Consider the following 17,750-nt stretch of genomic DNA (forward strand, 5'->3'; position numbering starts at 1 on the left):
TTGCCTATGGTGCCTATGCCACGGGTCGGCCCTGAGTTGGCTGAGTGTTGTAAATAACGGCGCTCACCTCCCTCGCGACAGAGCGCATAGGAGATAAATGACGTCACTACATAATAACCGGTTATGGTTATTACTGAATCGATACCAAATTGTCCGCGTCTGCATCGCGGTGCACCGAAGAAACAGTTACTTTTGACACCCCTACTCTTCACATTGAGTGGCTGTTTACACACATTTAAGCCTCAATGTACACTTTAGATTACTGCCTCTTTTAACATTTGAGAACATATTGAAGTTAAATGCATATTCAAAATAAGAAGTGGTATCCTAGTTGTGATGTTTTTTTTTTTGTTTGTTTTTTATAAAATTTTTTGTATTTGAATAATATTAAACACTGGCATCTAGGATTTCCTTAAAATAAATAAATAAACCTTACTCTGTTTTCCATTTTTTGTCCTCAACTGTGCAGATTCAAACAAAGAAACCTTTTAAAAAGCACGGGAATTGCATCATTTAATAAACTGCCCTAAAATAACAGAAGTCTTGTGCAACTTAAAAAATAGACAACAGATTAATAATATTAAACACATCCTAGCTTTTTTTTTAACAGTAAAGAATTAGAACTTCTTTATAATTTCTGTTTTAATTAAATAAAAATGTAATTGCATTTTTAAATCACATAGTGCAGGTACAACTAGTTACTACTCAACACAACTTAAATGTCTGTATATATTAGTTCTAATCCATGTAAACTTTGAAAAAGGTTGAACATTTCTAGTGCACTTGTTCTGAATCACTGTGTTCATGCATCAAATGCAACCCAGGCTCATTGAAAATACGTGCCTTAGCCTTCATTGCATATTTCAGATGACAAGTCTAGTAGAGAGCGCTCTACATTTTTTGCAGATCTGAAATATGTTACTCAGGGTCTGTTTTGATATATGTGTCAGATTCATGTTCTTGGTGGGAGTTGCACAGATCACCTTCTGAACACTGACCTAAATCCTTCGCTAAACCCAAACAAAGGTGTTGTCAAATGCAAACGTAAGACCTTTTACCTTGATCTTACACTGCTTTTTTATCTCTTTTATGGGACCGTGCTTCTCAAACTCAAGCAGTCAAGAACAAGTGCGTCACAACAAGTACAAGAGTTTGTGGTTTTATTTTAATGCATAGATATTGTTGCTTTTTTGGTATTATTCTTATGTTTCTATTGTCTCTGTAACTATCATTAATGTGTATAAATACATTGGATGCCTGTGGGGCTCATTTTAACTACACTGTAAAAAATAAAAAGCTGAGTTAACTTAAAGTTTTAAAGAAACCGGCTGCAAATAAATTTTGAGTTTATTAAGCTTCAGTGGCTAAAGTTGTGCCAATTCTTTTTTTAAGTTGACTGAAATGGCTGTTTTAAGTCAAGTATACTTTTGAAATAATTTGGCACAACTTCAACCACTGAAGCTTAATAATCTCAAAATTTATTTGCAGCCGGTTGCTGTAAAGTTTTAGCTTAACAGAGCTGTTTATTTTTTACAGTGGTAAACGCTTAAATGAAGAAATCAAAATTCTAAGTCTCCTCAACTGATTTTTTTTTTACTTTCATTGAACAAACAGTTCCAAACATGCAGCTAAATTGTTTTTATGACTAAGTTTAGCTCAAAATATGTCCATCTAACTTACAATTTTAAACTGAGTTAAAATATTTTAAGTTGGATTTTTTAAAGTGTAGAAACTGCAGTCAAACATATGTTTAGTACACATTTTTGCAGTTTCACAAAAATGTAAGCTGACGCACATATGGTTCCAATGAGCCTGTGTTAATTAAATGGACTATTAAATGAAGTATAGTTTAAAAGACTGTTGATGTAAAAAAAAAAAAGTGTATATATATATATATATATATATATATATATATATATATATATATATATATATATATATATATATATATATATATATATATATATATATGTATGAAAACTTAATACATTTCCATGGACAAAAAAAGAAAAAAAATATATTCTGTATGGTAATATATTTTGCTAAAGTCATTTGATCTGTTTCAATCCAAAAGCAAAAGTTCCTGTTTCAGAACAGGCATTTTGATGGATAATCTCCCTTTGCGGCTCTCAGACAGCACCTGCAGCAGAAAGAGGTGCTGGTATGTCTTGTGTTTGTGGCGGTGAGGTTCAAGGGGAATCCCTGTACTCATCACTTCAGTATAAAGTCCTCAGGAGACAGCTGTTGAAGCCAGCAGCACAACATATCATCTTACTTGGATAACATTTATCAATAAAAGTGATCCTAAAAATGTGACTGACTCCATATTCAGCTGCTAGATTTACAGCTTCATGAATCTCTTTGTTTGAAAAATATGTTTCTTAGCAAGTCTAGAGGAGATGATTTTTGATGGACTTGCTTTTTTTGTAAGCTTGTTTAGTGTACAGGAAACTTTTATAAACTAGCAGAGAGGTAGGGGTAGCATTAATGCATCATTACCGGGGGCCAAAGTTGAAAGAGTAGGATGCAGATATATGATCACCCACAGGACTTCGGAAAGCCCCTAACAAACAAACGATCCATTTTCATTACATCATTGTTTGGTATTGTTTATTTATATGCAGAGGGCTGTGTTTTAATGACTTGACTTTAAAGTGGATACCTAATGGGTAACAGTGTGGGCATAATGAGAGTTTGATTAAAGATAGGGGTCTAGGAGATGGGAGATGTATTAAGGGAGTGGGATAGAGAAGAATGTGGGTCTAGGTAGGAGTTTTGGAGGGATTTTGGCAAGCAGACAGACTGAGTGACCTTGTTTCCTTCAAAATGTGTAGTAATGCTGTTTTGAATATGACATTGTCTGATTGGAACACAGTTGCTACAAGGTCTTGTTAATATTTAGAGGGAGAAAGAGAGAATAATGTTGTGTTAAGATTAGCATGTAGCACAAAATTGATTTGGACACAGTTACTTTAATGTCTTATCAGAAAATCTACACATGTCCGTCTCCCCCACATCTCTCTCTTTCTCTCTCTGTGTGCTCTGTGTTGTTGTTGTAAGTGCTTTACCATATGGGCCCATAGTATACTATCTCTAAAGCTCTAATAGGATCAGCCTGAAAACCTGCTCCAAAAACAAAAGCAGACATGCACAAACAGCCATCTGACAGCACTGTTAGACTGTCATTGTTCTCATTGACTTCTCTTGAGTTGCAAAAGACATTATTTCTTTTAAATAAAAATCACATGAAGCTTTTTTGCATGCCAACTGAGTAGGCGGCAACATAGGCTGATTCTGAAAATGTAACCATATATACATCTCTGGAAATGTTTGAGTTATGTAGCTTGAAGTATGTATGGCTGCATTTCGTTTTTAAAACGGATGATTTGAGGCGGTATGATGCCATTTCTTGTCGCTCTTACCAGCTGACTGGTTACCTCAGTATGGACAGCTTTCCCACTGTTACCAGTTTGTCTAGTTAGCTCACTATCTATGTTGGCAGACTTGAGACACAGGGAGGAGTTAACCACAATGGCAGGGTTCGAGTCCAGTGAAGTATGGTTCAGGAAGCAGTTAAGACAAATAACAGAAGCCAAAAAAGTAAAATAAACAAGTAAACAACAGGGTGAGAATGTGTTAAAATTTGAAAACATGGGAAATAATCAGGTGAGGGCTTTTCTTTTTCTGGATTGCAATTGGTGCTTTTGAAAACCCTATTGGTTGGGTTTAGGGAAGGAGGAGGGTGGGTCGGTCAATCGGTCAGTCAGTCATTCAGTTAGTTGGTTGACAGTGACCTCTGGTGTATTTACGCGATAATAGCAGGTGCGAATGGCACTCGTGAGAAATATTAGAGATCTGAAAAAGCATACACAGTGACCTCTGGTGAATTCGCGAAAACAAAAAATGCAAAAGAAACGTAGCTTCTGGGATGTATTTAGTGCGCTCCAGACATGTATATAGCGAAACGTTTTCAGAATGAGCCTGGAAGTAGGGATGCACCATTTGACCAGCCATAAATTGGAACTTTATTTTTGTTTTATTTTAACCAGTCTTGGTCCATACTTGCATGTAAAATGCTTTGCAATTCTATTCAGTGTGGAAAACATTACAAAGCCTGTAACTGGACATTAACAGATGCCAGGGATGCTTACAACAGAGCACAGATCTACTAGCATACAACACACTATACCAGACATTTTCTTTTTACCTTTCCAATTTTATAATGCATGTTAATTGACACTGTGATGTAAAAAAATGCTGTAAACTGTAAAATTCATAAGTGCACTGTGGATTAGCAATTGCAATTGTGATGTAGTTTTACAATTATAAGTTAATTTACACTGCACTTGTAAATTTTACAGTAATACTGGCACAATTTACAAGTTCACAGTAAATTAACAATAACTGTGCTGTAGTTTTATAAAATTGCCAGTACTGTACATTTTACTGCATTCTTTTTGTGTAACCGAAGAAATGCTGTTGCTATATACAGTTGAAGTCAGAATCTTAGCCACCCTGAATTATCAAACATTTGTTTAAGAGCTAACTCTATATATTATTTTTTGCATGCAGCTAAATCTAACTACTGTAGTTACCCACTTATTACCACTCCACAATTTCAAAATGGCTGTTCTAGACACTATAAGTATGTTGTATGATTTGTATGAACAATATTGCATCTGTTTCCCAATGCTTATTCATTTCGATCATCATACATGCATAAAGAGCACAAGGAAGGCCCAATTGTCCTCTCTTTGAGTGGTTTCTTAACCTCAAGTGTGAACACGCAATAAAAAGCTAAAGGCCAGAGACCAAAAAGAACATGCACAGACACAATGACAGGCCCGTGGCGCACTCCTTTACTTTGAGGTTAGTCTACAAGAGAGTACCCAAGAGTCTTCCACTTGAAAACATGCAACCATATGCCGCAAGCATGCCTCCGCTCTCACAGCCTTAGTTACAGAAGCTCTGGGCTGCTTTTCCCTGAGGAAAGAGGGTGACTTTCTGCTTCATGTGGCACTCGGAGGCATTCCTGTGGCATTGGGAGGAGGCTTCTGCTCTTCCCCAGCCTGGAGCTGCCTCAGCAAGACAGGGGGAAGATTTGAAGTGATTGTCCAGAGTCTGAGAGTTGACCTTTTTATATAAAGTCCTGTGTGCAACAGTTTAATTTGTTCACAGAGTAGTTTGCACTGATAAAATAAACATTCACCAGCATGGACCACACTACACTTTGAGCTAGACTTTATTGTAGGGATGTAGGGATGAAGGGGATGGTAAAAGAACAGTGGGATGAAGGGGAAGGTAAGTAAGAAGATAAATAGTTAACAGGTAGGTAGGTTGATCAGGCGTCCAACAATGATGACCAGGGACTCAAAGTGGGGGTACCGTTTCTGTAATATTTTGATTGAGTTATAGGACCCCCCATTCAACCTAGGAGTGAAGAGAGGTTTATAGGCTTGTGAATGGGAAGGGAAGTAATAGAAGGAGGGAGAGTGGGTTCGAGAAAATGAGAATAGTGCTAGAGGCTGGTCTGCTTTAAATTAGTTTAAGGGAGTAGGTGATTGGTTAAGGAGACAAAGTGAGGCGTGGTTCAGCTGCTGAACCTTTGCTAACAAGTTAAGTACTCCATAACAAAAAAGTCATATTTAAAACACATGAATGCTTTCATCCTTAGAACACTATTACATATATATATTTTTGACTCAGATATTTAATGCAACCCCCCTCCCAAATGTTCATTAAGACATAAAAGCTGTTGAGCTCTTGAATCCAAGTCTTCTGAAGATGCACAATTGATTAATACAGGTAGTCGAAAATTAACTATCCACAAAAAAATGGTAATATAGTCCACTGCCTTTCAAGGCTGATGCCTGTATTTTCATCACAATGGAAAATAATAATTTTACTAAAATTAACTGTTGCAAGCAAGCCATCTCCAGGTTGAAGGAAAGTCTTTACCCCAGGTTAAGGTGTTCAAGTATCTTGGGGTTTTGTTCATGAGTGAGAGAAGGATGGATGGTGAGATTGACAGGTGAATCAGTGCAGTGGCAGCAGTAATGCAGTCGATGTATCGGTTCATTGTCGTAAAAAAGGAGCTGACCCGAAAGGCTTTCCATTTATCGGTCAATCTATGTTCCTACTTTCACCTATGGTCATGAGCTTTGGGTCAAGACCAAAAGGACAAGATCTCGGATACAAGCAGCTGAAATTAGTTTCCCTCGCAGAGTGGCAGGGCACACTCTTATAGATAGAATTAGGAGCTCTGTCACTCAGGAGGAGCTAGGAGTGGAGCCGCTGCTCCTCCACATTGACAGAAGTCAGCTGAGGTGGCTCAGGCATCTGTTTCGGATGCCTCCTGGACACTTACGGCTCATTCACACAATTCACACAGTCAGCCCCAATTTCAGACACGCCCTCTGTCAAGCATTGATGCTGAATCCCCATGTGAATTGGGCGTTATCTAGAGAGATGTTCCAGGCATATCCCACCGGGAGGAGGCCTCGGGAAAGACCCAAGACACACTGGATAAACTATGTCTCTCTGCTGGCCTGAAAACTCCTCAGGATCATCCCGGAGGAAATGAAGGAAGTGTCTGGAGAGAGGGAAGTCTAGAGTTCTCTCCTAAGACTGCTGCTCCCTCAACCCGGCCTTGGAACAGCAGATGAAAATGAATGAATAACTAATGCAAGTTAAAAGAAATGAAGAAATGCAAAAACAATTGAAACATTGAAAGGAAATTTGTGCCTTCGTAGCGATCTTCCTGTATCCTGTATGACATCAACAGAAGGACCGCCACTCCAAATGGGGAAGCAAATGGCCAGACTTTGTTTAAAGATTGCCAAAAAATAAATACATTCAGTGGATTAACATCCACAGATTGATTATTCACCTTAAGAATAGCAATGTGAGCTAGCAAAATAAACAGTAAATATTTATTTCATGCAGACTGTAAGTATACTTTATGATGTAGTGTTTCCAATGAATGAATGGCATTCCACATTAGATCAAGCAGATTTATTTTAGTTGAGTGGATGTTTTATTGCTAGATCAGCATTGTGATATTCACCAGAAGGCTTGCACTACTTCTCCTGAAGAGAAGCTTGTAGGTTAACTAGTTTAGAAAACAAAAGATTCCCAATATAAATGCAACAGGGAAGCAAGTCGACTCAGATAACACAATGTGTAAAGTAAATTAGTCCAGCTGTGTGTTGTCTTGTTCTCGCTGAAGTTTATTATTCAGAAATCATAGCTGTTGAAAACACGAGCAGGTCCAAGTCATGAATGGAATCGCATCCTGAACATTTTATATCTTTTACAGCTGTCAGTTGGGATGGGATTCAGTCGGACACATCACCGATAACACACAAAGACATTCCCTCAGCGCAAATGCTAATGCACATCATATGAAATGCATCTCACCAGCCGCTCTTCCAAAAAAAATAGCAAATGGCTGTCATTCCACTCACATGTTGAATGCTTGCTTAGGCACATCTGTTTCTTCTCTTCTTCTCTCTCTCTAACCTTGCTTCCATGTTCGCTCGTGCTAATTGCTGGTTGTTTCACCCAAGCCCACAGCACAACGGCAAGTTCTGCCAAGGCCCCGGTCGACTGCACCAGCTGTGTAACACCAAGCCATGCCAGCCCGATGGAGTGGACTTCAGAGCTCAGCAGTGCGCAGAGTACAACAGCAAACCATTCAGGGGGTGGTACTACAAATGGAAGCCATACACCAAAGTGGAAGGTATGGGAGATATCTGGGCCTTAATGCATTAATTACCAACAAAAACAAGTGTCTCTTTAACAGTTGAAAAAGAGAGTGCAGCAAACCTCTGCTGCGGGTTCAGTATCGCTGTGTTTATTGGACATGTAAGACTTAATTCTTTGTATATAAAGGCTAATTAAATGTATAATTAATATGGGGATTTAACTAACTATTCTATTCTCTATGCACTGTAAAAATATCTGATTTATTTGGTGATTCACATGTTTTTTGCATTTACTTTTTGAACACCTATAATGCAGTTTGGAAGCATTAATAAACAAAAACAAAATCCAATGATAAATAAAAACAAGAAACTGTTATTTATTAATAAACTATTATTCAAAGGTTTGAGGTCACAAGTTGTTACTTATTTAATAAATATTATTTTACAAATATATTTTTCTATAAATTTTTATAATGTTTATAACATGCATTTTATTAATGTAATCTAATATATAATAATTGATATTAATATAATATAATTTATATGCTTTTAGCATTTAAACATCACTCTAACAGGCTGATTTGGTGCTCAAGAAACATTTCATATTGTTATCGAAGTTAGAAATTATTTGTCAATATTTTTAAAGTCTATGATGTCACTTTTGAACAAAATCTTGCTGAATAAAATATTCACTCACTCACTCACTATGATTTATCAGAGGGTCCCCACCATAGAATAAACCGCCATGAATTAAAAGATTAAGGGCTCTATTGTAACAATCTAGGCGCAAAGTCTAAAGTGGATGTCGCAAAAGCAATAAGGACGTGTCCGAATCCACTTTTGCTATTTTAAAGACAGAAAATACAGTTTGTGCCACTGCGCATGGCCTAACAAGGTTGTGCTTATTCTCTTAATGAGTTATGGGTGTGTTTTAAACATAACGTGCATTAAACCAATCAGAGTCTCATCTCCCATTCCCTATTAGAGCCATGATGCATTTGCTATTTACATGACAGACTTTGTTAGTGAAAAAAACTGAATACTTCACTATCGAAAAAACAGTAAACAGACCATCTGCAGCGCAAGGATGAAGAATGAGCCTCCTCCATTCGGCCTCTTTACTTTCTTTTTACTTTACTTTTACTCTTTACTTTCGGGAATAAGGAAACGGTGTTGTACGCCCTCCACTGAAGACATCCATTAGCCTACATATTTAATTTTTTTTAAGCGCAAAGATTTGTTTGAACTATTTCTAAATTCAGTTCTAATTTCCAGCAAATGAATTAAAAACCATGAGCTCTGCGCTGGACCTAAGACCAGTTTTTAGTTGGTCAATGGCACAGTCTATTTCAGTTCAGTTCAGCTCAAATTAGCGTGCCAACAATGCGCCTTAACACACCTCTTTTATAGACCAGCACACCCATGAGTCTCCAAAGTGGCACAAATGCATTCGCTATAAACAACATGGCACAAAACGTGAAAATTAAGGGTTTCGTTGGTCTGAAAATAGCAACAAATCGCGCCATACACGTCTTGCACTATAGTTTCTTAAAAAAACTGAATACAAATCTTACTGACCTCCAAACTTTTGACCGGTATATGTACCCCAACAAAACTTCTGAAAACATTAATCTTAGATCTTGTCTACTTAGTTTTTAATACCCTCTGATATCTGAGTCAGCATGAACAGGTGTGTTTTTAAATAGTAATCATTCCCATTTGTTTCTGACAATATGCAGTGAGATTGTTACATGGGACAAACGTGTTCCGCCCAAGCGATTCATCTCAACGAATGTGTTGACTGAGCTGTGTGTGGATTTGGACTGGAAACGTGTAAGCACTCGTTCTGTGAGCTCAGTGCTCTGATCAACCCAGTAGGCAGGTTCGTACCTGAACAGGACCCACTGAGTCTGTTTATGCGTTTGGCCTTTCATATGTCAGTTTCGAAGAAAGATCAGAAGAGGAGATTCTGAGCTGTCTCCAGGGGTGTGAATGAAGCTCCATGTTTTCAATAGTAGATCATATTTGGCCTTGGGATATTTCACTGGCTACTACATCTGTTACGAAGCACTTACCGTTGTTTGACTGGGATTTTGGAGTTCAATCAAATTTCATTAAACACTGACGTCTTACTGGTGTTGTTGTTGTTATGTTTTATATGCCCTTATTATTTATCGATGTAGCGATTCCTGTTAAAATTCTTGCTGTTGTTTAGTTTCCCTTACAGCAGCACCTATGGACCTGTAACATCACTAGTTGTGTTAAAAAGAAAAGTATTTTATGATCTAATAGGATCCTAGAAGGACAAAACCCACAGTATCATACAGTTCATACTGTGCTTGTGTATTGAATGAAGCTGGGTCTGTTTCTTCTGACTGGGAAGTGCGGATGCGTCTCTGATAGGTCCATATTTCTCTCCCGGTGGGAGAGTTGGACAGAGTCATTGCTCTTGCATTCCAGCTTTATGGGCCGGTTTGTAACAGAGTTTTAAATTTTAGTGTAACATGTGTTCTGTGGATACGTTCTCTACAACACAGCGAGTCTTCCAGTTGTTTCATGGCCAACCACACACAGCTTACACTTGCCCAGTAATTAGCACTAGACGGTTGTAAACATTGCATTGTGTCTGCTTGGAATAAATTATGAAAATGTATTATTACTTTACAACTTATAAATGATAATTATTTATTTATTTTTAATTCATTAATTTTATTTGGGTGTAGTTCCTTATATATCCGGGGTCGCCACAGCATAATGAACCGCAAACTATTCTGGAATATGTTTTACGCTGTGGATGCCTTTCCAGCCATTACTGGGAAACACCCATAAACTCTCACATTCACACTCCTATATTAGGGCCAATTTTGTTTACCCAGTTCACATATGCCACATGTCTTTGGACTGTGGAGGAAACCCACCATGCATTTTATTTTATTTTATTTATTTATTGTTTAATTTTTATTTATTTATGATAATAATAATAATAATTATTATTATTATTATTATTATTATTATTATTTATAAAAAAATTTAATTAAATTTTTTATTAATTTTTTTATTTAATTAATTTAAAAAAATTTATTATTTTATTTATTTATTTATTATTATTATTAATAATATTATTATTATTGTTTATTTATTTTTTATTTTAACTTTTAAGTTTGATTTAATTTAGTTTATTTTTTTATTTTATTTTATTATTTTGTGTATTCATTTATTTATTTCTATTTATTTGTTTATTTATTTTTGTATTTTTTTTCCCAATTGTATTACTGCAATGATCCCATTCTGAACCTCAACCCACCTGAACATACTAAACTGCCGTATTGGAATCATTGGTTTTATGAGTGTGTGCATAGGTCTTGAAGAACTGTTTTTCATTTGATGTAAAAGTCCACCTGCATTTTGTCTGATAAATGTTGATACGGTTATAGCTCACGCATATGTTCTCTTGCATGAAACTTCATAGCAGCATGCTTCATTTACCTGTTCACAGCTTCAGAAGATCTCATATAAAATCACTCTGGAGATATAAGATCTAATGACCTCATTCATCTCCTATCTAGAAGAGGACATCTGCAAGCTGTACTGCATCGCTGAGGACTTTGATTTTTTCTTTGCTATGTCCAGCAAAGTTAAAGATGGGACATCTTGCTCTGACTACAAAGGGGGCGTGTGCATAGACGGGATATGTGAGGTATGTGAGGAGATGATGATACTGAGATGGCTGTGCATTTTGCACTGGTTTTCTGCATGACAATTGATTGACATATGCACTTATTTGTGTTCAACAGGCCCAGTGGGCTGAACTGACTGTGTCATTTTGACAATTTAATTTTAATAACTTTTCCTGTGTAGCCGGTGGGCTGTGACCAGGTGTTGGGATCAAAGGCCGCTCTGGATGCCTGTGGGGTGTGTAAAGGAGACAACTCCACCTGCAAGTTCTACAGTGGCCAGTACACCCTTCAGCACAGAGCCAATGGTGAGTCTTTATTCAGGCCAATTCTGATTCATTCAGATTGACCTTTTAAAGAAAATAAAAGGCATCAAGAAAAAGAAATTAGTCAGTTATATCCAGAGTCAGACAGAATCTGCGGACATTTTGTGCTATTTCTGCACAGAATTTTGTAAAAAACTGCGGATTTTTGCTAAATGATTTTGGGAGTATCATAACTAAAAACTCAATATATAAAAGAAAATTAGATGTTTTTAACTTATGGGCATCATGGTGGTGCAATGGGTAGTACGATCGCCTCACAGCAAGAAGGTGGTCGGTCCAAGCCTTAACTGGGTCCAGTTGGCATTTCTGTGTGCAGTGTGCATGTTCTCCCCTTGTTCACGTGGGTTTTCTCCTGGTGCTCTGGGAGTATCATAATTAAAATGATACTAAAATGATACTCTGGTTTCCCCTACAGTCCAAACACATGCGCTATAGGTGAATTGGATAAGCTAAAATTGTCCATTGTGTTTGTGTGAGAATGCGTGTGTATGGGTGTTTCCTAGTGATAGGTTGCAGCATCCGCTGCATAAAACATATGCTGGATAAGTTGGCGGTTCATTCTGCTGTGGCGACCACAGATTAATAAAGGGACTAAGCCAAAAAGAAAATGAATGAATGAAATGTTTTTAACTTATTTAATTAAATAAATAACTTCATTATTTAATGTGTACAATGCAAATCCGATATTATCCACTTATTTGGTCAACAAACCAAAGCTTTCATATGATATATCTACTAAAAATTACTTTAAAAACTTTATTGTAAATAAATAATATGAACATTTTAATATTAGTCAATGATACTATTGACATTAATTTAACAACTGATTACATATATATTCCCACGAGTAAATAAATAGACTAAATGGTTGGTGAAAATCTGCAGATTTCTATGTGTGCAGATTCCGTGTGGGCCTATATATCGTATGGTTTGTTTGAAAAATTTCTGATATTCTATTTTGGTGTTCAAGAAATTATAACTTATTGAACTTATTAAAATAATTATTAAAAACTCACTCCCTCACATTCTTTCGGCTTATTCACTGCTTTTTCAGGGGTAGCCACAGCTGAATGATCCACCATTTTTTCAGGCTATTGTTTTACACAGTGGGTGCCCTTCCTGCTGCAACCCAGTATTCTGAATACAACCGTCAGGGTTGGGAAACTCCCAAGCATTCCTCCATTCACACACACACACACTCATAAATTACTATTTATTTATACATTACAAACTATTTATTCATTCATTTTCTTTTAGGCTTAGTCCCTTTATTAATCGCCACAGCGGAATAAACCGCTAACTCATCCAGCATATGTTTTACACAGCGGATGCTCTTCCAGCTGCAATCCATAACTGGGAAACACCATACACATTCATTCACACACATGCACTACGGACAATTTCAACTCACCTAATTCACCTATAGCGCATGTCTTTGTACTGTGGGGGAAACGGGAGCACCCGGAGGAAACCCACGCGAACACGGAGAACATGCAAACTCCACACAGAAACGCCAACTGACACAGCCGAGGCTCAATCCAGCGGGCTTCTTGCTGTGAGGCAACTAAGCTAACCACTTAGCCACCATGCCGCTCCAGTGCTGAACGCATTTGCACTACACCTAGGTAAATCTTTAATATTCAGAGGAAGTCCAAAAAGTGCAACCGGAGGACACGACTTGATGTTCATCTGTCACAGAAGAAAAGCATTTGAAAATTGATTACCAAAAAGAGCTTATAGAGAGGCAAAGCCATAACATATATTAAATCTGTAAAGGCTTGCTTTAAGCAAGATCACATAGGGTCAAAACCTTGTATAATCATAGGCAATCTCACTTTTGTCCAGTAAATTCGATGAACAAATTTTAATTGGATAAGACAATAGCTATGTTTCCATCCACCTATTTTTATGCACATTTTAGATATGCGCATAAATAAACGGTTGATTGAAATGCCAAGATGCGCATTCATTTTAAAAATGAGAACTGAATAACTGAGTAGAATAAACTTTTTATTCGATAAGAAAAGATGCGCATAAACTACAATGGAAACACTTTTACAGCACAAACTCCAATATATGCATTAAAAAAGGTCATGTGATTTTGTTATAAGAGATCATGCCATGATAAAAAATGTGTGTAAATGGATAAACCAGCAGGCTGAGCACTGTAAAACATCAGAAATGTTGTTTTAGTCATTCTAAAGCCTTACCATTTCAGTATTAGTGTTATTTTATTATTTATGACCTCCAGAACTGTCAAGTGTCTGTGCTCCGCGTCTGACACCTTCAAACACCACTGCGCGTTGACTGCGTGTCAGGATTGCCTTCTGAGGCGTAGTCATTTATTAGATGAAGAAAAGATTGATGCAGCTTCTCTTACTGCAGCAAATTCAGTTTTCACTGTTGATATTTGAAACCAGTTAATCTGGAAGTGACCATTTTGTTGTCTTTGATTTGTTGGATGAAAACGCAGCTTTATTTGCACGTCTTTGATGCGATTATTCTAGTTTTGCTCATAAAGTTCATTTGCATTTTTGGATGGGAACATAGCTAATGTCATGCACAGATATAGGAGGTATGAATACGGGACAAAAATCTGGCTCTTACTGTCATTTTTAAGTGGTCCATGTGCCACTGTAGAGCTCTTCTCTGCAAGCTTTACAGAAAACAACACTTTTTCATCCAAATTCATGTATTTTTTAGAGTACTTACAACCGTCTGGCACCTCATCACTCTTATCCATCTGAAGGAGGTGATAATGCGTCAGTTCAATGATGCCAGTTCTTCTGAAATGGTAGAAGTGGCAGAAGTCAGCAGACATGGTGAACCCATTTTTTCTCCTTTTCCCTTCTCAGAGTATTACCCTGTTGTGATGGTTCCTGCCGGCGCGAGGAGCATTCAAGTGCAGGAGATGGAGATTTCCAACAGCTACCTGGCTGTTCGCAGCCTGAAACGTGGCACTTATTACCTGACGGCGGATTGGACGGTGGACTGGCCGGGCAGGTTCCAGTTTGCCGGTACTACATTCAACTATCAGCGCTCTTTCAACCGGCCTGAGACGTTGTTCGCCACAGGCCCCACTAATGAGACCCTGCTCTTTGAAGTGAGTCACCCCCGTTCCCGTTCTGCCTGACACCTGTTAGCGAATTAGCCATGACAGGGTCTTGGCAAGAGCGCCGTGGCCATTCGGTCAGATGAAAACAAGGCTAAGGGACAGTGGGTGGGCGAGAGAGATGAGAAGCAAATGAGGGAAAGATAGAGAGAGAGACACAAGAGAAGGCACACAAATGAGCCGAATGGGCAGACTAACGCCTCTGTTTGGGATTAATTGCAGGCCAGAACCGACGTGGTCATTGCGACTTTCATCTTCAGTATGTAGAGACTCCAGATCAAACGACGCGACAATGTGAATGGCTCTAAGCTTTGAACTCACTGCACTGTGTGCTCTTGCTAATGGGCAGCACAGGGCACCTCTTACATGAATAATGATGAGTATGGGTATAGGTGACCTTTCAGGTCATAGTAAGGGTGCTTCATATAACTGTACACATCTGAAGCACATCTGAAAAACAGATCTGATGAAACAATTAAACTTTTGTTTTAACAGATTACTCCATTAGTTTGGCAGCTGGTAAAGGAATAATTGATGATTTAACATTCATTCAATCATTCATTCATTTTCTTTTCGGCATAGTATCTTTATGGCTCATTTCCACTGACTGGTAAAGTACGCTTCGGTTCGGGTCGGTACGGGTTATCTTTATCAGGCATGCGTTTCCACTACCAAGGGCACCCTTTTGGTGGGCGTGGTGTATGACAAAGTTTTTACATTTTCGCTCGCTTGAGAAAATGTCTACAGTAAAGCTGTACGGGTCGCTTACATATCATATGAGAAGCACTTCTCACAATATACCCCTGTATAAATGTTTATTACTAACTTTTCTATGAACAAGATTTGATTATAACTGCAAATCATTGACAGTGCAAAATATCCTACTGTAACGTCTGTAATTATATAAAATAAATGCAACGTATATGAACACATGCAGGCTCTTACAGTCTCCGAAATGTTTCCAACTACAGAAGAACTACAGACAGCAGACATTTAGTGCTTATTTAGGTTCAAAAACAACAGGAAATATAGCCCACAATGTAGTCCACAGTCAGAGCAGACCTCTCATCTGTGTCTGTAATCTTCAGCAGCACATGTAGCCTCTGTTGAAGAGAAATTCCATCTTTCTGAGTTCATAATAGTCCAAAAGGTGAAGATAATACTTAAACAAGACAGTTTGTTCATGTTTGCTGAAAAAATAATATGGTCCTTTTTTCCAGCTTCTCCTTTTTTTCCACGCTTCACTCTCGCGTTTTGACAGTATCTGACAGAATCGGGATACAATAGCATGTCAATAATTAAGCGCACATTATTATCATGAGCTCAAGAAGTTTGTTATTTCAGATATAGACGTGCGGCGAGTGCAAGCAGGAAAGCGAAACCGCTCGCACATCAGACTGGCTCGTAAAAAACTAATTGCCACAGGGTAAATCTGCAATTCTTTTTGGCTTTGTGGCTGTTCATCAAGACGACGACAAGGTTTGTTTGAGCCTGGGTCGACCATGGCTCGTTATTATATGTATATATATTTCCGCTGTAATCTCTCGCTGTGTATTTCAAACATGGCAGGTTTTTGTTTTCATTCTGGCTTGTTGCGTAAGCGTATGACGTATCTCTGTAAACCAATAGCGTTCAGCTGTAAGTCTAGCTCTGCCTTTTGGTACCCTTTCGAAAGGGATACCGAATAGTAGTACTTTACGGTTCGGTTCAGTACGCCTTTTGACAGTGGAAACGGCCATAAAAGCGTACCAAACCGAACCGTACCGTACCACTCAGTGGAAACGGGCCATTATTAACCTGGGGTCGCCACAGCGGAATGAACCGCCAACTTATCTAGCAAATTTTTTACGCAGCGGATGCCCTTCCAGCTGCAACCTTTCACTGGGAAACATCCATACCCAAACTAATTCACACACATACACTACGGATGATTTAGCCTACCCAACAAGCAACCTTCTTGCTGGAGGCAATCGTGCTATGCACTGTGTTACCTGGCAACCCTAATGTATCATTTAATCATAAGAAAAAAATGCACACCTTGGTTTTTGATGGTCACTTCTAGACATTTTGTTAACTACAAGAACTTTGTTCACTCTTTATTTTAATGTACAATTCTCACTATTAATAAACCATGAACTGTTGCTGCGTCCCAATTCACATACTTATACTACACCCTAAAAGTATGAGCTTTTTTGTGAAGGAAAAGTATATACTTTCGAGTGTGTAACAGCATTACTTTCATATTTAAATGCCTACCTTATTGGACAAGCAGCAGCAGGACAATCTGACATTCGGGAGTCTTTCATGCAGAGAAATCTCCTCAGGTATTTAAATAATTATGCATTCAGAAGTTGTCCAAACATATCTTGAAATAAGTTAACATTGTTGTTGCAGATGAAATATAACACAGAAAACGAGATTTAAATATGTTCCACTTTAAACCTTAAACCTCTTTACTTGATGTTTGGTCTCGTGCGTCTGCCATGTTTATAGTTTATTTACACCTTTTCACTCATGTTTGTAGTTCTAATCAAATTCACGTCCAATGCGCAATGTATTGTGGGCTATATCAGCGATTAGAGTATGGACGATTCTAAACTTTGAATTTTTATTGGTAATAGTAAACCATGCAGGAACCTTCGGTGTATTCTTTTCAACATACTACGATTCGGACATACTTATTCTATTTTCAAATACTACTTAACATGGACAGTATGTGAGTTGGGATGCAGCATATGACTTTTGCCTCAATAAAATAATTTGCTGCTTATTAATAGGTATTAAGGTTGTATAGAATCATGGATTGTATGTACTTTATAAGTGCAAATAAACCACTAATATCTTAACAATAGGCACGTAATAGCATAACTTTACAACTATTTCAATTGCTAATTATCTGCTAACACTTTATTTGGATGGTTGCCTCTAAACA

At 37.7% G+C, this 17,750-nt stretch overlaps 1 protein-coding gene across 8 annotated transcripts in view; it reads left to right on the plus strand.

Moving 5' to 3' along the window:
• adamts18 (ADAM metallopeptidase with thrombospondin type 1 motif, 18) overlaps nucleotides 1-17,750 on the plus strand; it is an 87,780-nt gene that overhangs the window by 40,532 nt on the left and 29,498 nt on the right. For 4 of the 8 annotated variants that reach the window (XM_087261636.1, XM_087261638.1, XM_087261632.1 and 1 more), the window contains 4 exons: nucleotides 7,569-7,741; nucleotides 11,273-11,403; nucleotides 11,565-11,688; nucleotides 14,562-14,809. In XM_087261636.1, coding sequence (XP_087117762.1) covers nucleotides 7,569-7,741; nucleotides 11,273-11,403; nucleotides 11,565-11,688; nucleotides 14,562-14,809 — 676 coding nt within the window. The remainder of the gene's footprint in view (nucleotides 1-7,568; nucleotides 7,742-11,272; nucleotides 11,404-11,564; nucleotides 11,689-14,561; nucleotides 14,810-17,750) is intronic. The other 4 variants (XM_087261637.1, XM_087261639.1, XM_087261633.1 and 1 more) reach the window with 1 other exon arrangement.

The sequence above is a fragment of the Danio rerio genome, chromosome 7, assembly GCF_052040795.2.
Source record: "Danio rerio strain M-AB ecotype USA chromosome 7, GRCz13ab, whole genome shotgun sequence".
Classification (NCBI taxonomy): domain Eukaryota; kingdom Metazoa; phylum Chordata; class Actinopteri; order Cypriniformes; family Danionidae; genus Danio; species Danio rerio.